The sequence below is a fragment of the Abrus precatorius genome, unplaced genomic scaffold (assembly GCF_003935025.1).
Source record: "Abrus precatorius isolate BTA unplaced genomic scaffold, Abrus_2018 Scaffold9, whole genome shotgun sequence".
Taxonomy (NCBI): Eukaryota; Viridiplantae; Streptophyta; class Magnoliopsida; order Fabales; family Fabaceae; genus Abrus; species Abrus precatorius.
In genome coordinates, this window is record NW_020874439.1 from 21,443,965 (window position 1) to 21,465,934 (window position 21,970).

The 21,970-nt window shown below is 31.0% G+C and overlaps 4 protein-coding genes across 8 annotated transcripts; 1 reads left to right on the forward strand and 3 right to left on the reverse strand.

The window, feature by feature from the left end:
- The first annotated feature begins 1,180 nt into the window (after nt 1-1,180).
- LOC113849589 (methionine aminopeptidase 1A) lies at nt 1,181-7,990 on the forward strand. The gene is made up of 16 exons (XM_027479591.1): nt 1,181-1,323; nt 1,790-1,840; nt 2,658-2,828; nt 3,074-3,149; nt 3,236-3,283; nt 3,386-3,430; nt 3,817-3,916; nt 4,999-5,050; nt 5,134-5,175; nt 5,398-5,459; nt 5,547-5,645; nt 6,085-6,158; nt 6,284-6,353; nt 6,835-6,900; nt 6,976-7,064; nt 7,748-7,990. Exons 1-16 carry the CDS (start codon nt 1,253-1,255, stop codon nt 7,823-7,825), a joined length of 1,194 nt encoding a protein of 397 aa, XP_027335392.1. The 5' UTR covers nt 1,181-1,252; the 3' UTR covers nt 7,826-7,990.
- Nucleotides 7,991-10,241: 2,251 nt separating this feature from the next.
- Nucleotides 10,242-10,898, reverse strand: LOC113850989 (pectinesterase inhibitor 9-like). Its single transcript, XM_027481488.1, has one exon. The coding sequence runs from the start codon at nt 10,896-10,898 to the stop codon at nt 10,242-10,244; it is 657 nt and encodes a 218-aa protein (XP_027337289.1).
- Nucleotides 10,899-13,956: 3,058 nt separating this feature from the next.
- Nucleotides 13,957-14,610, reverse strand: LOC113850990 (pectinesterase inhibitor 9-like). The gene has a single exon (XM_027481489.1). It carries the CDS (start codon nt 14,608-14,610, stop codon nt 13,957-13,959), a length of 654 nt encoding a protein of 217 aa, XP_027337290.1.
- Nucleotides 14,611-17,854: 3,244 nt separating this feature from the next.
- LOC113849690 (protein GRAVITROPIC IN THE LIGHT 1) lies at nt 17,855-21,655 on the reverse strand. Of its 5 annotated transcripts, none has more exons than XM_027479768.1 (3): nt 21,535-21,655; nt 21,184-21,240; nt 17,855-19,529 (listed from the first exon to the last, which is right to left on the reverse strand). In XM_027479768.1, the coding sequence occupies exon 3, from the start codon at nt 19,491-19,493 to the stop codon at nt 18,234-18,236; it is 1,260 nt and encodes a 419-aa protein (XP_027335569.1). In that variant the 5' UTR covers nt 19,494-19,529; nt 21,184-21,240; nt 21,535-21,655; the 3' UTR covers nt 17,855-18,233. The 5 variants fall into 5 exon arrangements, with proteins under 5 accessions (XP_027335569.1, XP_027335574.1, XP_027335570.1 ...); XM_027479773.1 differs by having other exon boundaries at nt 17,855-19,632; nt 21,535-21,597; XM_027479769.1 differs by lacking the exon at nt 21,535-21,655 and adding an exon at nt 21,478-21,491.
- Nucleotides 21,656-21,970: the final 315 nt, after the last annotated feature.

Below are 21,970 nucleotides of genomic sequence, written 5' to 3' on the forward strand. Positions count from 1 at the left end.
TTTTTTATTTTTTATTTTCTCGTTGCCTTTTTATTTAAAAAATTATAAAAATATGAAAAAAAAATAAAAATTGTCATTAACAATCATGTTATTTAAGTACTTTTAAAAAAATTATTCTTTTTTCAAAAATCACTAATTTTTTATTTTTAAAATTATTTTTATTTTTTAAAAATCACAATAAAATTTTTTGACTTTAAAAAATTTTACATGTTTTTTTTTATTATCATTAACAATATTTTATACTTTATAATTTTTTTTATTTTATCTCTAAATATCTGCATTTATATTAAAAATCTCTATATTTCTTTAATTTTTTCAATAATATCATATTTTAACGTATATTACTTTTAAATCCTTGCTACTCCACGTAATCCCAACTAAACTCACCCCCCCCCCCCCCCCAAAGTCCTCAACCTTTGTGAACTGTGGAGACTGCACAACACTTAGCTCTCACCATGCATGAAATAATCAATCATTAATTTATATAAAAGTTGCTCTATAAATTAAACTTTTCAACCAATTTGAGTAAAAGCGAATGTGATATACTCGATCTTTTTATTTGTGATTAATCAATTAAATTAATTAGAATGACTAAACAAACAGGAATAAGATAATAAAAATAACTCATACTATAATAATATAACATTTATTAAAATGTTTTTTAAATAAAATGTGAAAGAATGTTGAATTTGAAAAGGTTTAATCAGTGTGCTGGAGAAATATGTACCCACTTGCTACGATATATAAATATGCAATTTGGGTGAGTTAAATCAACTTTAAAATATAAATTAGAAAAAGTTAGGCAAACTACCAAGTAAACAATTTGAGCTTTTTAACAAATAAACATTATTAAGATATTATTTTAAATATAAAAATTATTTTAATAAATTTTTTAAATAATTAATAATTTTGCACTCTAACGAATAAAAAAATCTTCTGGGTATTTTTTATTTTATTTTTTTTGGTTTCTTTAGCATCTAGCAATGATAGTGAATGACACACTATTTTATTCTGTAACTAAGAAGTAATTTTTGTCAGAATAACCCAGAAGATATAAATGGGCCTGATGAGCCCACGAAATAGGTAGGCCCAATTCATAGGCCGACAAAATGAACGGGCCAGGCCCAAACTGAAATGTATACCTTTCCTTGATCAACACGAAGTTATAAAATTTCTGTTCTCTCTTCACCATTTCTTCTAAGTTCTTATTCGCACTTCTTCAACCCTAGTGGCCTTCACTTGTTTGTAATCAATGGCTGGTGAATCTAATGTATCCGAAAACACCCTCTCTTGTGCTAACTGTGCCAAACCAGCAAATCTTCAGTACTTTTCCTCACTCTCTTTCTCTCTGTTTGTTCTATAGCTACTCACAAGTCACAATAACTGTGACCACTTCTTATTTAATTGTTTTGGATCGTGAGATTGTGTTTCCTGCATTTGGCATGGTTTGATGTGTGATTAGGACTTAGTTTTTTGCTTTGATCAAATTGGGTTTTCATTGTATCCGCAAAAGTTGCTGCTACTACTGGCAGCATGCAGTTTTTATTTATTTTTTTCTTCTTTTTTTAACTGTACCCAATTTTGTTGCATTGCTATGATGGCGGTTTTGGTCAATTGGGGTGGTGAAAGATTCAAATTTTGAGTTTATTATGAGGGCCTTGCAATTGGGTGTTTGAGGTTTGGGATGGTAATGTTGTACAGATAATGGAATGGTATGTGCTCATGCATCATGTGTTTGGGTTTAACTTGTCTGACTTTTTCTCCTTTTTATGTTTTTCTATTTGTTCAGGTGTCCAAAATGCATGGAATTGAAGCTTCCCCGTGAAGGTTCTGCTTTCTGGTTTGTGATTGTTTTCTACTCTGTCAGTTTTTTGAAATCGTTGATGCATGGATACTTCAATAAACAAGCTTTCTGGTTTGTGCTTATATATCATTTATGATAATAATAACATGATTAATATATTGAACTTATGTTAATATATCATTTTTTATTTTTTATTTGGAAAAAATATTAATTTAAAATATATTTATTTAAAATAGAAGATTTATCTTCCCCTCCCTTCCCTCCAAACCCACCCCTCCGCCCCACCCCCTTTCCAAACAAATCCTAAGGAAATAACGACAGATTTTTAAGTATGATGTTACTCATATGCCAACCGTTTCCGACACTGTGGAACATAGTTTGAAATCCCTTTATTATTTTTTTTTCATTTTATCTCAGTGTACATTTATACAATAGAAATTACTGAGACCAAGTGTTTATGAGGCTATTCTCCTGTGGTTAACTATCATAGTTCTTTTAACTGAAGTGACAAAGTTAGATATTTTGATTTCACTTGCTGGTTGTGCAACTGCAACATAATGCAGGAGTTGGTGCTGACAAGTGATATTGTTTCAGTCATTGTAAATAAAAGAAAGAAGTTCTGATTGATCTAATTTAATTCCTGATAGAAGATTGATAGTTACTAGGGAATGTCAATTTGGTGAAAGGGATGTCTTTGTCGCTTAGAATGGCACCGTGTGTTGCTAATTAGAGGAGGGTGAATGACTTGATACTTTATAATTCTGAATCACCCACGACATGACTTTCCTTCTCACAGTGAGTCTTTTGATCCTTTATGTTGTCTATTGGAGCCAATTTTGATATCTCTTGACAGCTCTCAGGAATGTTTCAAGTCTTCATGGAGCACACACAAGTCAGTGCATTTGAAGGCAAAGCTATCCTCACCTGGCACTCAAAATTCTGGCTCACTCGGTGAAGGTTGGCTGTATTGCTTGAAGAGAGGACAGGCTCGAAGTCCAAAGCTTCCTCACTTTGATTGGACTGGGTAAATTTCTAGGGCTTTGAATCCCCTCAATTTACTTAATGAAAGAAGATTATATAATGTTAGTAATGATATTTTCATGTTTTTGCATTTTGACTGCTGTCTGTTTGTTCCATGTTTCCAACACTTTTTTATTTTGGCATCTTAGATGTTGTAGTGTTGAATTTGCAACTTTTTTCTTCCAGTTTATTGATAATTAATTACTCATTTATTTGTTGAGACCAAAATTTCATTTCTGCTCTTGCAAGGATGCTGCGGCCATATCCCATTTCTAGTAAACGGATTATCCCTGCAAATATTGATAAACCTGATTGGGCTGATGATGTGAGTTATACAAAATCTTCTTTTTTAAATGCCTGAGGTTCATTAGTTTCTAAATTGTTTCATCTTTTCTGTTTTTAAAACTTCAGGGAATTCCCAAAGTTGAGCCCAGTAGTGAACTGCAGCATACTGTTGAGGTGTGTAAATTTAAAATACACGAGTAGATGATTGATGTTAGATCAAGTTGGACATTGTCATTATTCTGTTTATTCTACCTTCTAACTGATATTAATCTGTAGATCAAATCACAAGATCAAATTGAGAGAATGAGAGAAACTTGTCGGGTAAGTTTCTTGCCTCTCCTCTTCTGTCTGAACTCATCATTCAATGCAAAACTGTTTCATATCCTTATTTTCATACTGCTCAATTTGTTAGAAAATGACTTGGTGATATGATAATTAATGTCACTTTGTTGATTAATGATGACATCCAATAAACCTCCACTTTGATATATGTAATAAGCTTGAGGGGTGAGAAAAGAAAGAAGAATCTCTTGAAATTGTAAAAAAAAACTTCATCAATATTTCTTTTCTTGGGCCAGTTGAGGTGGCCTATAATATTCTAGTGTGAGTAAACTTTTGGTGGTGAAAAGGTCTTTGAAGATTATGTTTTTATTTTTGCTTTGTATGTTGATCTGGACTTTTGACTCATTATGTGAATTGATTTAAAGATTGCAAGGGAGGTGTTGGATGCAGCTGCTCGGATTATTCAGCCTGGTGTGACAACTGATGAGATTGACAGAGTTGTTCACGAGGCAACTATTGCTGCAGGTACTAATTTTAATGACCTTTCCTTTTCAAAAATGCTCACAAGGCTTGCCATCTTTTTAGCTGCTTTATTTATTGAATTTTAATAATTTTATCAATTAAGGAAGCTCAGATACTTCAAGTTCAAATTAGCAGCCATCTGTGTGGTGTACCCATCTTTTGAGACACATCCATCGGGCACTTAACAGAAAATCAAATACTCCTAGCTATTTTTCAAATTTTACTTTTTATTTTTAAAACTTTTATGCAATACAACTAGGAATGTCATTATACTGAGATTAAATATAAGTTTGAGATGGATTACTTTTGGTTTTTTATTTCTCTCAAAAGCTCTCTGGGATATCGGAAGAGAAAAGAGATTATTTGTCCAAAATAAGTTAAATCAAACATATACTAATTATAATGTCATATTATGTATACATTCTACAGTGACTCATGCCCACTTTTAAATTTTTTATTCTCTAATTTTATTTACAATTTGTGTTTCGTATTGCTTTAATTCAAAATTTGTCATATTATAGCTGTGTGTCAGGTCTAATAATTTTTTAAATTTATTATATCCTCTTGTCTGTGCTGTATCAGTGCCTTTAAGTTTATCACATTACATTTAGAAAATCTTGGCATTACTGTAGTGTTCAGTATGCATTTCTGTTATTTATGATGTAGTCATAATCATTGTAATCTAGAGACATATCTTTCGGAATGTTGTGTCTGACTGAAAACTCTGAAACAATTGCCTTTCTTTTTTCTTTTTGTGGTACTATGTACAACAAGCAATTTTTTGGATAAAATTTTTTTTAATAGAAAATCGATAAAGTACAACTAAGTTGAATAGAAGATATTCTCCAAAACGGGAGAAAAAATAAAAGATACCAAAAGATATAGTGAGGCTACTGAACCTCTGATACCAGAAATGAAAAAGTCCTTCAAAAAAGTCATGAGCATACTGAGAGAAAGCTTCCCAACCTCATTATAATTCTGTTTCCCAATGGTTCCTTTCGGTTTCTTGATGTCAGTGGGATTTGGCAATTACAATTGGTCATTAATGGTGGTATTTTCTTTTTTCTTTAATTTTACCTTTGCAGGAGGATATCCATCACCTCTCAATTACCATTTCTTCCCTAAATCTTGCTGCACGTAGGTACTTTTCTTCTGTAAATTTTTTTTTTCTTTTGGTTGCCTTGGTATATGTTATGAATGAAATTTGCTCTTTCTAACAGGTCAGTTAACGAAGTAGTCTGCCATGGAATTCCTGATGCAAGGTAACCTATTCGGTGCCTTTTCTTATTTATTCTTGCTGTAGTTTTCGTTTTTTGCTAGTACCCACTTTACTTATATATCTTTTGGCTATAATTTACAGAAAATAACTTTGCTATTTGATTCTTCTTTGGCACTTTACACTTGATTAGTGCAAGCAAGTGCCACAGTGGCATAATACAATTATATCAACTTGAGAACTTCTCTTAATAATAGTCATTGTACAGGAAGCTTGAGGATGGTGACGTTGTCAATATTGATGTCACTGTGTACTATAAAGGTGTTCATGGTAAGTTAATTAGTGAATATATGTTACACCATTTCACTTGAAGTTCATAAAATTCAACCCTCGGTTAATTTATGAGTTGTTATGCAGGTGATCTCAATGAGACATACTTTGTGGGAAATGTTGATGAAGAGTCTCGCCAACTGGTCAAATGCACATATGAGTGCCTGGAGAAGGCAATATCCATTGGTATATCTCCATTATATTTCAACTCTGAAGAATCTGTCTCTTGTCTAAGTTTCAAATATAATTGAATTTTTAAAACATTATATTATTAGTCTTGTATTTCCTTATGAATTCATAAATGAAACTGCAAATTTGATCCTAAAAATGTTAATTTGGTCCTCAATCCCCAATTATATTAGATAATATATCTTTTAACTATTAAAAATATAAATTAAAAATAGGACATGCTGAATAACTGATATTGATTGAGCTACTTAATATTTTATCAATATGCATTGTAAAAATCAATTAATAACTGATAAAAACCATAAATATATCTATTTGGTCTTTGGATTATATTGTCCGATTGCTGTGTTTAAATGCTTCATATAATTAGAATGTCCATAAGATTTTAAGAAATTGAACAATGGGATCCTGATTCTTCCTTTTCTAACGAATTCAGTTAAACCTGGAGTACGATTCCGCGAAATTGGTGAAGTTATTAATCGTCATGCTTCAATGTCTGGCTTCTCTGTGGTATAATTACTTTTCTTTTCTTTTCTTTTCTTTTAAATTTTAAAGGTACTTTTTTATTGTTTTGTTGCTTCACATCGGTCGATGGATATCACTTGTACCTTACTCATATTCCCCCGTCCCCTTAGGTAAAATCATATTGTGGTCATGGAATTGGAGAGCTCTTTCACTGTGCACCAAACATTCCTCATTATGCAAGTATCCTTTCCTTGGTTTAAAAGCACTGCAGGGTAGGGAAAATATATTTGAAAATTACTTTCTGCATCCTCTAATGTATGTTTGGTCAAGCGTTAAGCACAATATGCAATATGCACTTTTCTTTTAATATAAAGGAACCGATTGTTGGAACATAAAATAACTGTTGGAAAACTAGAAATAATTTTACTTATGATTAGCCGTTCACTTTCTATTGCCAATCTGGTTGTAGATTCTGTTAATTGCTCGCGACAAACAGGTTCTTTATTCTCATGTCATTTTTTTTAAAATTGTTAATTTTTCTCTGTCAAATCCAATTCTTGAAAGTATTGCTCCCAAAATTAAACTTACCATTTCACATTAGCTTTTTATTGTGCGTGCACCTCTAGCTTCTCTTCCCCCCATCCCAGTTGATTCATGTTAACATTGAACCGTGATTGCAAGAAAGAGAACATGTGCAATACACCTTAACCACCAATGTCAGGAAATAAAGCAGTTGGTGTGATGAAGGCAGGGCAGACCTTTACAATTGAACCAATGATCAATGCAGGTATACTTATAAAATTGCTTATGTAGATAATTTTCATGAATACATGTGGCAAGCTCTAATGGTAGTTTTTAATAGGCGTTTGGCGTGATCGAATGTGGCCTGATGGATGGACTGCTGTTACCGCAGATGGTAAACGGAGCGCTCAATTTGAGCACACTCTTCTGGTATGTCCACTTCTGTTTTCTCCTGGGTTCTATTGCAGTAAAGTAGAGTTATATTTTACATTCTGTCATGATTTTGTAGAAAATTATCATAATAATTTTAATTTTTGGATAAAATTTTGTACATATGATAAGATAACATTTACATTCTCACCTTTATATAATGATAATGAAATGATTCAATAGCTTGCTACAAAGTGCTTTTGTTGGGCATAATGGTAGTAGCGAAGAGGTTTAGTTTAAATGTCCGCTTGTTTATTTATTTTGGGTGATTAGTTTGTGTTTTTAATTTGTGTATATTTGATTCAAATAAAATTGATTTTGAACCTTCAAACATAATTGGGATATGTATTTAAATTAATCTCGGCTACAGATTTTACACTAGAACATGTGCATGGTGTAGGGGATTAATTGATTTCTAATATAAAACAAAAAGGCTCTAAACTTATATTCTCATGCAAATTACCCAAGCCCTACACCACTAGCCAAATCCTAATCCTATTGGCATTGCCTTCTTTTTACAAAGTGCACTAAAGCCATGGTGGCTTGTTCTTAATTTGTTTTGGTCAGTGAATTAGTAAATTCAATGACACTTGTATTTGGTGTCTTAAATATGCATCTCATCGTGCATCACTACTTTTAGCTAACCATATCTGTTTAATATGATGCAACCTTTTCATTATTAGGTGACAGAGACTGGTGTTGAAGTTCTAACAGGGCGGTTGCAGACATCACCCAATGTTTTTCCTTGGCTAAATTCATAGACAACCACATTTCATTGCTTAACTTCCGCTGGTTGCCTCTTTTTTTGGGTATCATGTTTGTAGCTTATACACAAAAAATTCAATTTAGTTGAGGAATATGATAATGATATGATGTTTGTGTAATTGAAGACAATTTCATTTAATAATTTTGTGGTGTGTTCTTTATTATGCTTTTGTTTAAGTGAATAATGCTTTGAGCAGTTGAGCCTATATTTTGAACATCAGGGCTTAGTAAATGATATTCCTAGGATTTATATCTTGTCCATAATATGCGTACTTACATTTTTAACTAAATTATTCAAACTAATAAAAATAATTAAAATTAGTTTATTTTCATAATTTTTAAATATGAAAATCAGTTTTATCCTTATTTAATATTATTGAACTGAATTTTAGTATTAACATTTATTTTTGTAGTTTTAAGTTTTCATCAATTCTATTTATGAAGGATAAATGAAAAAATAATAATAAATACTTCATAAAAATTATGAAGTATTCTATAAAAATAATTTATTAATCTATTGCTTTTAAGGTTGAGTTTATATGTTTGAAACTATACATTCATGCTATGTATAATGTTTCATGAAGAAAATAAGATTAAATTGACATGCAATATAGGTTAAATTTTGCATTATAAGAGCTGACCTGGCTTAAATAGGTTTTTCAATTAAATATAATTTTAAAAATACATTTGGATGATATTTGAATGAAGTTGTAGTGGTTGTTTGGTTTTCAATAGTTGCTTGTTAGATTAAATGTAAAAGAACCCGACACTTTCACTCCCAAACTTTGATGTTATGTACTTCAAACATTAGTTAATCCGCTTTGTCTTCTTAAGTAGTCCTTTTACTCGCCTCACTTTTAAAGTTTCGCGAATTGATTCAGTTCAATTAAAAATTAATAAAAGAATAAATTTGTATAATTTTATTCTTAAATAAATTATCAACTTTATTGTACTAAGATATATTTTTTTATGTATTAAATTTATGTCTGTAAAAATTAAGAATCTAAAAACAAAATCTTAATTCTTTTAAATTTTTATTTAACCCAATGATTCTAACTTATAAGTGAATAATACCCAACCTGTCTTGGTCTAATTTAATTTTGATGTTTTCTAAATAGCAAAATAAGACCCAATATGTTTTGGGGCGGGTTGGAATTGCTTAACCCGATAAAAAAATTATATTTTTTAAAATAATTATGAATTAATGTATGATAAATTTTAATAAATAACATTATGCATAAAACAATATTATATTTATATTATTGGCTTATATATATATATATATAGCTAGATCTTCTTATATCGGTGTAAGTTTAAAAACTTTTATATCCAATCTGAGATTTAACTTAAATCTAACGGGTTATAATTTATTATTTTACTGGTCATTAGACTTAAGTTAAATGGAAGATTCATATTAAATGTAAGAGTTTTTAAATTTACATTGGTGTAAGAAGATTCTTTCTATATATATATATATATAATGCAAAAAATAGTATAATTTTAGTTTTATATTTCGTTAAAATTGATATATCTTGTTTAAAAATTGAGTTGATTCAACCATATTAGAATATTTTTATGGAATTTTGATTGAGTCGAATTCAAACATTAAAAAGAATAATCCTATAAAAATTCATAGTGAAGTAAGAACAGATATAAGCCCGTCCCTTGTATATGGTTAGTCCAATTCACCTTATTTCACTTGGCACGAAGTAGCATAAATGGGTTGGAGGATTTCATCCCCAAACTCGCCAGCCAAATTAACGGTCACCACCACAATGTTCTACATATATAAATTAAATGGAATATGCTCAGTTTTCTTTTCTATCAAGAAAACAGTTTTCTTAGATTCGATTTTTATTTTTACTTATGAAACCACACAAAATTTATACGATTAGTTATATTATATTAGTATACTTTAGCTATTATTATTTATATTCCCCATAATATTCTTACGTTAAAAATAATTTTCCTTTATTTTTGGTGGTTTAGAATAAAATCCCTTTCATTTATTTATTGTATTCTTTTTTGCTAAATTACTTGACTTGACTTGCTGGCTAGCTAGCTATGAGAGCCTCAGTCAACGGATTCTAAAACCATTACCAATTAATAAAAACAATCAATAAAAAATGCAAAAAGAAAAACTGTTTTTTATTATTATTTTATGTGTGTGTGAATCAAAGATATCTCCCAGCCGACACTTAAAAAGTTTTATTTTTCCTAACAGTTTTTCCTATACCCATGGTTAGGAATCATATAATTCTTTATGAACAGAAACAAATATGAAATTACATTAATAAGTCCAGATTACACTTAATTAATAACAATTTAAACCCACCCAAAGAAAAAACATGCATCATGGACATGAACAAACAAAGGGTAGTAATTAGTTAAGTTAGCTTAGCTGTCAAGCTCCTAGGATTGCTTGGAGATTCTAGTAGCAGCTTGCTGGTATCTAGATGCATATCTATGAAATATGGCAAGTGCATTACTAGTAACTTGTGCCACATTCATGGCCTTAACCTTAATTGCAGCTGCTCTCTTACTCATTCTATGACCAGGGAATGAGTACACACAAGTACTAGCATCTGTTAAGGCAGTGCTCACCCATGTCTCAACATTACTTATGTGCCACAACATGTCATCATTGATGGTGGAGCCATGTTGGTTCAACATTTGTAGTTCTTTGATGGCTTGATTAAGTTGGTCCACGCTATCCTTTATTTGGTATACGCAATCTTGCACGATTAGGTACTCTCTTTTGTTGTTCTTTGTGGCCCTAAGTTCCTTGGCCACTTTCAACAAGTACCCTTTGGTGTTTAGTGCTCTAGAGAGGCTCACTGACAAGGCAAATTGAGCTAAGTGTTGTGGGCCATTTATGGTGGATTTGGCATATTGAACTAAGCAACGAATGCAAAGTTTTGGGTAGAGGGTGCCATTGCAAGAGGACTTTATGTAGGCCATTGTTTGGGAATCGTTATGCTTGGCCATGGTTGGCTCAACAAAGGTGGCAATAATTGAAAACAAAGAGAGGAAAATAAATAGCACCATTGTGAGGTTAAATCGTGCCATGTTGGGTCACAATTGAAGCTTGTTTAGTGCTAAGCCTAAAAGAAGAGTTTTCAAAGCTCAAATGGAGATGTTCGGTTGAAGAAAATGGCAATGGGGTGTGGTGTTTATATAGAATTCCTCACATCATCACATGCACATCTATTTAGTTTTTCCCTTTGTTACGTTATTTTATGTCCTTTATACATGCAATGAGTTGTGATAAGAACGAGCAGAGCAATATAGGACTATAATAAAATTTAATAGGAGTTGGTCGGTCAAATCAAAATCAAAGATAATATACAATTAACATTAGCATTGCCATCAGTATCCATTATATTATTATTTTATGTGTATATAATAATACATTCATATCAAAGATAGTCACCCTGAAATCAAGAAAATAACTTGTTGGAGTAAAACCTTGTTTTAAGAAGCTTGTTTTCCTTGTTTGAGTGTCATGGTATGTGAAGTAATGTGGCTCAAACTTTTGTTATTACACGTTTATATGACTCTTAATTAGTAAGGAAAACGCATGAAACTTGAATGATATATTGGGATAGTTTAATGAGAGTATGTTGATGATTCTGAAGGCTGAATCAAAGTGCAACATGGAACTTTCAAGGCGAGCCCACGGGTCCCTGTCCCCTTGAAAGAAGAAAAATAATATAATTAATGCTCGTGTGTATTTGATCAACTGCTTGGCAAATTTAAGCATAATAACATCTTACATTTTTTTAATATATTATATTGTTAGTAAAATTTTAAAATATCTATACTAAATTAATTTTTGTTTTAAAATATTATACTAACAAAGGCTAGTCCAACGAAAATTTGCAGTAAAGGATAATTTTTTTAATTCTTGAGATGAACAACCCATCACGCTCCTGTTATCCCAGTCAACATTGAAAAATTTTGGCCCCATGGTGGAGCCTCATGCTTTGGAAGACTAAAGTTTTAGTATAAAAATATTCACATAAAAAAAATAAAAGATGATAAAAAAAAAAGGACAAAAAGAATTTTTTTTAACAGGAAAAACTAATTTAAAAAACTATAAAATTATTTTAATTTAACTGGTAATTTTGAGTTCGAGTAATATTAGATGTGTAAAAATTAATGAAAAAAATTAAAAAATAAATAAAAGATCAAATATAATAAGATTGGTTAAAAGATTTGGACTTTCATTAATTGCTGCTTAATTTAACTTTGTGGTGTTAAGCTACACTGTTTGTTGGTTTATTTCAACTTTAAATAGCATTTAAGTATTAAGGAAATAAGTACAAGATCACGATTCTCCAAATAAAATCTATTCCCTTAATTTGGCAAGTCAGATGTTGCTACCTAAGCATATCAATCTTGAAATTGAGCTAATCCTATTCAGATTTTGAGATTCAAATGCTCAGATATAGAGATTCATGTAAATAATAGGTTCTTTATTACATGATTTACTCGTGCTTTCACTTAATAATCTCATATTAAATCAAATCAATCTATCGAATTAATTATTCGTTAATCTACGCCCCTGAGATTGAAAACCAGCTGACCTCCTTAATTACATGCCACATTAGCAACATGTAGCTTTTGGACCCAATTTTATGCTTTGTTTTGATCCAAGGGATGAAATTGCATGTGATTAATGAAATAGATAGAAATGAAATGAAAATAAAATTAAATGGTTTTTTGGATAAATTGAAATGTGAAGAAAATAATACACATAAATATTAAAAGAATAGTTTACCCTTAATGTCTGTTGAGTTAGGGAGTTTTTAGGTAGAGAGTCTCAACAAAAAATAGGACACCACAATACAACTCCAAAACTTTAAGGCAATGGGTACATAGGTCCATCTCTTTATAGACCTCTAACTTGCTCATATCACTTGACTCCAATACTTCCTCTCAAATGTGAATCTATCTATTCCATATTCCATATCGGCTCCCTCCGCAGCAGAATTTCTTTCATCCATGAGTATATCTATGGTCTACACTAGAGCAACTCTTGCTCTCTTCCACGTGGGTTGTTATTCACCCAACGATACTTTTTGGGCTCATGAGTATATCTATGGTCTACACCAAAGCAACTATTGCTCTCTTCCATGTGGGCTATCATCCACCCAACAATACTTTTTGGGCTCCACACATTCCGCACATGAATGCTACTGGCTCATGAGTATATCCATAGTCTACACTAGAGCAACTATTGCTCTCTTCCACATGGGCTGTCATTCACCCAACAATACTTTTTGGGCTGAGTATAACATTGTTGGGTTGAAGAGTTTTTACGTAAGGAGTCTCAACAAAACAAATACTAGAACACCACAATGCAACTCCAAAACCTTAAGATAATAGGTACATGAGTCTATCTCTTTATAAACCCCTAATTTACTCATATCTTATTCCATGTGGAACTAATTCACACTTTACTCTAACAATGTCTTTGAAGATAAGAAATAAAAATGACAGAATCTATTAAATTATTAAATTTTAATCATTATTTTTAATGAATTCAAATTAAGGAAGTGAACTTAAATTTTCATATTCCATGTGACTTCTTCGCTTTCGCTTGTCCTAATTCTTTACCCAATAAAAAAAAGTGGTTAAGATTATACAATTTAAGTATAGATATCATATTTAATTTTACATATCTTTTATAAATTAAATTGATTAATTTTTATTTTATCAGTACCTCATTCTTATGTGAAGAATAATTCTTCTTTCAAAATATATATATATATATATATATATATATATATATATATATAGAGCAACGCCTTTTGAATATTTTTTAAATTAGTAATATTTTCTGAAAATATTTTTAATACAATATTAAATTTTTTAATAATAATTAATTTTTAATACCCATGTTACTATTTTTAATAAATCGCCTTTATGTATCTTAAACTGTCCTAACAATTGATAACAACCCAACTCACATAGTTATTTATTAGTACAAATAGTTATGAAACTAAATTCATGAAATCAAATTACACCAAATGAATAGGTATCATAACCCCCCAAAGAAAAAACATGTATAATGTATACATGAACAAACAGAGGGTGGTAATAAGCTATAGCAAATTAGCTTCTAGGTTTTCATGGGGGTTCTAGCTGCTACTTGTTGCCGGTATCTAGATGCATATCTATGGAATATGGCAAGTGCATTACTAGTAACTTGTGCCACATTCATGGCCTTAACCTTAATTGCAGCTGCTCTCTTACTCATTCTATGACCAGGGAATGAGTACACACAAGTACTAGCATCTGTTAAGGCAGTGCTCACCCATGTCTCAACATTGCTTATGTGCCACAACATGTCATCATTGATGGTGGAGCCATGCTGGTTTAACAAATGTAGTTCTTTGATGGCTTGGTTAAGTTGGTCCACACTATCATTGATTTGGTCCACACAATCTTGCACGGTTATGTACTCCATTTTGTTGTTTTTTATGGCCTTAAGTTCCTTGGCCACATTCAAAAAGTACCCTCTTGTGTTTTGTGCTCTAGAGAGGCTCACTGACAAGGCATATTGGGCTAAGTTTTGTGGGCCATTAATGGTGGATTTGGCATATTGGGCCAGGTAACGAATGCAAAGTTTTGGGTAGAGGGTGCCATCGCAAGAGGACTTTATGTAGGACATTGTTTGGGAATTGTGATGCCTTGATGGTTCAACTGGCGCGGCAAAATTTAAAAAGAGGAGAGAAAGGAAAATGGATAGTAATGTAAAGTTGAATTGTGCCATGTTGAGTCACAAATTGAAGCTTAGTTAGCTATGAACCTTACAGAAGAGTGTTTTCAAAGCTCAAAAGGAGATATTTGGTTGAAGAAAATGGCAATGAGGTGTGGTGCTTATATAGATAGCTCCTCACATCATCACATGCATAGGTATTTAGGTTTTCTCTTTGTTACGTTATTTTATCTTCTTTTTACGTGCAATGAGTTGTGCTAAGAACGAAACAGAACATAGGACTATAATAATTTTTCAATAGGAGCTGGTCGGTCAAATTAAAATAAAAAATTATAATTAGCATTAGCATAAGCATACATTATATTATTATCTTAGATGTAAATAATAATATATTCATATAAACTATATATAGTCCACCCTGATATCAAGAAAAAACCATGTTAAAGCAAAACCTTGTCTTAAGAAGCTTGTTTTATTTTGAGTGCGGTGGTATGTGAAGTAATGTTGTGGCTCAAACCTTGTTGTTATACGATTAAAAGGGTTAGACTTGAACTTAGATTGTAAGAATTATGATCAAGTGGTGAGAGGGGGAAAAAAAGAGAAAAAAGATGTAATACGATGCTTAAGTAAGAAGAGAAAATGTATGAAACTTGAATGACTGGAGATGATTTAATAAGAGATTGTTGATGGTTTTGTAGGGTTGATGAAGGTGCAACATGGAGCTTTTAAGGCGACACCATCGGGTCTATGTCTAATGCAAAAGAAGGGAAAAAAGAAAAGAAGAAGACATGTGCGAAGTTGATCAATTGGTTGGCAAAACATAATAGCAAACCCCAATATGAAGCTTGGAAGATTCCAAGAGACATAATTTCGATTACTAAAACTATAATGATGCGTCATTATATGGTTAATTGTTGGCTCTTCAATTTTGCAAGTGGGACATTACGAGTGATATTCCAGCAAAGATGATATGATATAAGATAAAATTTAAATATCAAGTGAACATTTTTTTTTAAGACTTCAAGTACTTTTTATTTGAAGTTAAATAGGATCTTTATATAAAGGATAAAATTTTTGCTTCAAATCATAAACTCAAAAAGTTAAGTTAGAACAATCTCACGGTTAATTAATTTACTAATTCATTATAATATTAAGTGACATTTGATTATCTTTTAAAACTGTGAGCGAAAGAGATAGAAATAGGGAAAATTAAAAAATATATAATTGATATATAATAGAAAAGGAAAATAAAAATAAAAAGGAGTTAAAAATATTAAAAAAGATATAAATATAAAAATATAAGAGTTGGTAAAAGAATGATACCCAGTAACTCTAATGTAACAGTGGAGACTTTTGTCTTGTTCTACTAAAAAGATTCTTTATAATCTTTCTGATACCTAAGAAAAAAAATATTCAATAAAAGTATGTTTTATTAATTAAAAAAATTACGCGTATTCAATTTTTCAAAAAAAATATTTATATATTTTATTTAATAATGAAAAGATTGGCTGAAATATTTAGAATTGTTCAAAAATGAAAGATATTAAAATATATAATTCAAAAACTAAAAGTCAGCAAATCTAAAAATAAAATACCATAATTTCAGTATTTCATCAACTGGTGCAGCGAAATGTTGGTTTATATAGTTGCTTGGTTTAACTTTAATTAAAAATTTAAACATCGGAAGCCAGATAATGAAAAAATAATTAGAAGATGATGAATTATGTCTGAATAAAATATTATGAGTCTCAAAATAAAATTTGTTCCGTTTGATGTTGGAAATGCAGAGATACCTAGAGATTCATGTAAATCTAGGTTGTTTTACATGGCCTACTCATATTTATTTTAATAATCTCACCCTAATATAAAATTAAATCAAATGAATCTACCAAACAAAAATGCTGTTAAACAATGCTATAGGAATTGAAAACCAACCAAGCTCTTTAGAAACCATGCTACCAATACATGTCAAATAGGATTATTATGAGCAACAAAGCTCTCTCTAAGTATTTAATATAGTTGTATGTATTGATACTTAAACTTAATATCACAAATTAAGATGGAGTTCAAGTTCCAATAAATAAAGTTGTGTTAAATATTCGAAAAGAGAACTTTGTTGTCCAGAATGGTTCTACTCAATTTAGACAAGATTGTCAGTAAAAGATACATGTAGTCTAGATCAGAAATCATTGCTTAATTTACATCAGTAAGAAAGAAAATATTTTAATTTAAAGAAATATCAACTTTTATATATAATTTGTGAATATTAATTCTTGAATGAGAACATTTTTAAAATATTTTTTACATGAAAATGTTGGTAATAAGAGTGAAATATTCTCAAATGTAAATATTTTTAAGGGTTAACTTTGTTTTTTGCCATGCCAAGTAATTTTTTTTTACATTAGGAATTTTTTAATTTAATATTTATTTACATTTTTATATTTTATTTTTATTTAAATTTAATAAAATGTTATTATTATTATTAATTATAATATGTACTCTCTTTTTTTTTTTTGCTAATATAATGTGTACTCTTTTTAAATTTACAAAATTTATTAAATTTAAAAATATTCGCATAATATATTTTAATTATTTATTTTAAAAATTAATTCAATAACAGTGTAAAAAATTACAAATTTATTTAAAATCCTGCACTAAAAGTGGTTGGATAAAATTAATAAGCAAATATAATTCAAAGGAATTGGGAAATTCTCATCTTGAGTAATTCATTAAATGCATCAACATCGTTTGCTTATTTGTGCCATACATGCATGTTTGGTTTTTTCCTTTATGAAGTTCCAAGCCATCTTTTAGTTTTAAAAAAAAAAAATATTCCTCGTAACTTTTACTCAAATCATAATTTGAAAATTCTCAATAAAAATTAAATAAGTCCCCGGCCAGATCCATAAGAAGTTTTTTGAAGAGTAAGTTTTACAGGAGAAGAAAAGACATTTTTTTATTTTAAATAAATATATTTAAAATTAATATTTTTTTCAAAATATAAATTAATATATTAATCATGCATCTATCAACATAAATAATATATGTCTTTTAATTTAAAATTAAAATACATATTCTCCCCTCGCATAGATTTTCAGCAGCTATAGTAACCAAAGCATTTGCTTAACAGATGATAATGCTACCCTCCCATCAAATATATGCCCACCGAAGAACATTTCTTCTGCTGGAAACATTGAAATTCCTAAGGGAATGGAATTTCTTTTATATACCTTTCAAGAAGAGTGGTAAGAACACTTTCTAATACCCTCTTGCACTCTCTAAGTTATTAGTTACACAAGCAACAACCACCAAATCTTATTATCAATGGTTAAAAATTAATAAAAATTATAAAAGTTCGAGAAGCACGGGCTGAATTAGAAGAGAAATTTACAAAACTTTGGTAATTTTGAATAAACTTCAACCAATAGCTTAGTGACATTTCATGCCTTTCAATTCCCCTCTCACTAAGACTACTAGAATTGGGGTGCAGGATGTTTCCACAGTACAAGGGACATGAATATAAACAAGGATAAAGGCTCATTTAATCTTACAACCACTAAAAGGGATCTTAAAAATTACAGACAACAGCATTATCTTACAAGATAGGGGAACAACAATTCAAACAAACCACATACAAACAAATATGCATTTGCTGAAAGCTTGCCTGTATCCAGGAATCATTCAGCGACCTTCATACCTGAGAGATAGACTTTACTCTGAATCACACTTCCCCCAATCCAAAATCCAGGCATAACCATCAAACCAACTTTGGGTTTCTCATCATTATCATCCATTATCAGATTCTTGACCACGCTTTCCATATAAACATCAGAGAACTCACTCCCTTCTTTAACCTGAAATACCTTCACATTTGGCTCAAAGGAATAAGCCAACCTGTGTAAAAGCCAAATTGACTTGGCCAGTTTAAGAAAAGCCTGGTAAAAAGGAGTCCTTGGATGCCCTCCACCCATCACGTAATTTCGTTGATCTAAATTTCCAAAGAATGATGCCTCCATCTTGGGATGAACTACCACTAGGTATTTGCTCTTGCAAAATTTCCCAAAAATGGAATCTGGATTTTGCCCTAGAGTGTCCAAGGGATCCATCTCCCTTAACGCAAGAAATTGGTGGAAGAAGCTCTCTTTAGTGACAGTAATATTGTCTGATTTTACAGAGAAGCTTTCCTGCTCAAAGCCACTGAACATTCTTTGGCATATATAAGACTCAAATGCATATTTCTTATGAGCTCTCTTTGCATAAACAACATCAGGTTCAATTGAATTGGCAGCAGCATCAAGATCCCACCCAGCTGCTTTCATCATGTTGATCAAAGGTTTGGAAAAATCATGAATGGCTTTTGCAGCTGCTTCCATAGAAGAAGTGAAGAGATCTGGAGTTAAATCAACAGGGAAAAATCCATTTTCATCTCCTGATTCTTTGGTTGATAAACCTCTAAGCTTCAGATTTTTTTCAAGTTTTGCGCGCTTCTGGCTAGCCTCCTCAATCTGCTGCTGCAATTGATGGATCTCTGAATCTTTATTCTGGATTTCAGATTGGAATTTCTTCACCATGACCTCATAAGTTTTCAGAAGGCTCTGTTGTTCTTGAATTTCTGCAGCTAAACGCGAATCTTGGGGAGAAACACACACTGGTTTTGGGTTGTTTTCCCTGTAGAAATGCTTGAGTTCAGACAGATTTTTCAGCTCGCTAATAACAAGTTTATCAGCAGTGTGGATTTTATCAGGGTCATAGGGAGTATGAGCAGCTTGCAGCTGGATATAAGCAGACTTCAAGGAAGAGATATTTGCAAAAATTTTAGATATTAGGGTTTCCATAGCTTCTGGATTCTGATTCATGGCATCTTCCATGGGTTGAGGATGGACCTTCTGACTGTTGCTCTCACGTAATTGAGTCTCTTTTGCTCCAGTGGGTAGCATAGCTAACACCAAGAAAGGGACAGTGGAAAAAGCTTTCTGTCAACAGAATCAAAATTAAGAGAATTAGGTGCCAAATATGTGAGAGTGGGTGCTTCAGCTCCAAACACAACCCGCAAGCTTTCAAAGAAGTTCAATCAACCTGTTCAGTGCAGAAATCACTTATTTTTCTACATTACATGATTGTTCAATACATATTTCACAACTACCGTGCTTACAGTCAGCAGGTAAAGAAAACAGATTCCATTACAATATGGCCAAAGAAGAGACTGAAAACACATGTACTATGTGTGGGTGACATTCAAAGGAAATGTGCACATGCTAAAAGCAATGTGCAAATGCAATCCCATATTCTTCTTTCTAGCAATTGAAAACTTATATCATTTCACACAATGCTTCATGCCCAGTGGATTTAGGGTAGTCGTTAGGGGAAAGTTAAAATGTAAAAACTCATCCAACCATGTCCCAGGCCTTCAAAGATATTTCTGAATATTTATACTAGGAAAATAGGAGCACCCTAATGTGAGAAAGAGAGATAATAATATCACACAAATGACAATTAACACAAAAAGAGGGATAATCAATTAAGCAAATAATTACATTACATCATTGTTGATAAAGTATATAACAAATCAAGAACACAACATGTAAGCAACTACCAGTCTGCCACTAATGAGATCAAAGTTTATTAATAGAAATTTTATTCTGCAGCTTCTGATACCATTTAGTACGTTACTGTTTTTGATAGAATATCCAAGGCTTTCTTCTCCACATCTTCTTAGACCTATAACACTCTACAACTACAAGTGTACAATCATTCAATCCTCTCTCTGTGTATAGCATGTTTAAAACTGAAGGTTCTAATTGTTCTATGTCTTACATTACAACTTCCAGTATTTAAAAAATGTTCATTCCAGAAATATAATATAGAGAACATATGAAGTTCTAAGATTTCATAAGTAATTTGATTCAGGAGGCAAACTCAATGGATCATTTGCCTATAGAGTGAAGAATACATTTCTAACTACTAATTGGCAACTAATAACCTAGTTCAGTCATATTTCTCCTTACACCTATCCACTTCAAATTGGCTATGAACTAGTCATATATCCAGAAGTCTTGGAAGTTGGAAGTATATCACCAAAGATCTCCTCATGGTCTAAAGCCCATTTTGTTAAACTTGATAAAAACAAAGTCCTTTTTCAGAAGCTACTATTTTCAGCTTTGGAGAAACACACAAAACAGCTTTTTTCAAGTTTTCTTTGAAAAAAAAAAAAAACTTGGGTAACTTTTATAATTTTTTTAAAACATACCTATTAATTATAAAAGCACTTTTTCATTTAAAAAAAACTGAAATAAACGGACCCTTGGTCTTTGATCCAGTGACTCAATATTTCAGCTACTAGCATTACTATATTGAACTAGTTGAAAATGCAACAATTAAAATGAAATTGAACATAATGTAGGGATAGCTTTGGGTACAAATATCAAATTTACTACCCACAAGTAAAAATCTAGTTTCTAATCCTAAGGCACGTGAAGTTCATATTTAGAAAGGCCAATTAGTCAGAAAAATTCCAGCATTGCACAACATAAAATTGTAAATATTCAAAATAAAATACCAAAACATCATATAAAAAATGAAAGAAAACAAAATAATATACAAATGAAGTGGTGGGAACGAGCTTTCTACCTAGAAAGACTGCATTTCAGCAAGAGAATGAATCCAGCAAGCATAATACCCTCGAACCTAAGAAATTAAAGAAAAAAAATTAATAAGAGGAGATAGCTATTAGCTACAACCAAACGCTGTAAAGAATCAATGAACCCTAATTCGCAAGCAAAATAAAAATCTATAATTATCAAATGTCACAAGAAATTCCCAGAAATTATTGTGGTTTTATCACCACACCAAACCCTAAATTATGGGGAGGGGGAAAAGGGGTAGACTTTGGAGAAGATAACATGTGGGCACAAAAGATACAACCTTAAACAAACAAAAGAAACAAAAGGGAAGAAAGATCTGAGATTTGAAATGGGGTACCTTGTTGGAAATTTGAAGGAGTAAAGATGAAGTGCTGATGCAGTAAAGTAAAAGCGTGTTGGTGACAATGAGTAACAGTACAAAACCCTACTCCTTCGCGGAAGGAAACCAAACAAAACATAACGATTACGCAGTTGTCGTTTTATTTTTCTTTTATTATTATTATTTTATTGCACAAAACGGGTAGTTGCTTAAGAATTTTGATTTTTTTAACGTTGTCTAAATATACAAAATTATTAATATTTATAATATTTAATATTATTTATACATTAAATTATGTGATATCCCATTATGTTTCATAAAATTTTATCATACATAAATTTTTATTGCATACTTTTTTTATGAAAAAGTGGTATATTTTATTGCAATCAATCTTAATTGAATTAGATAATACTATTTGAGTTAAAAAATTATTTTATTATATTTTTGTTGGATA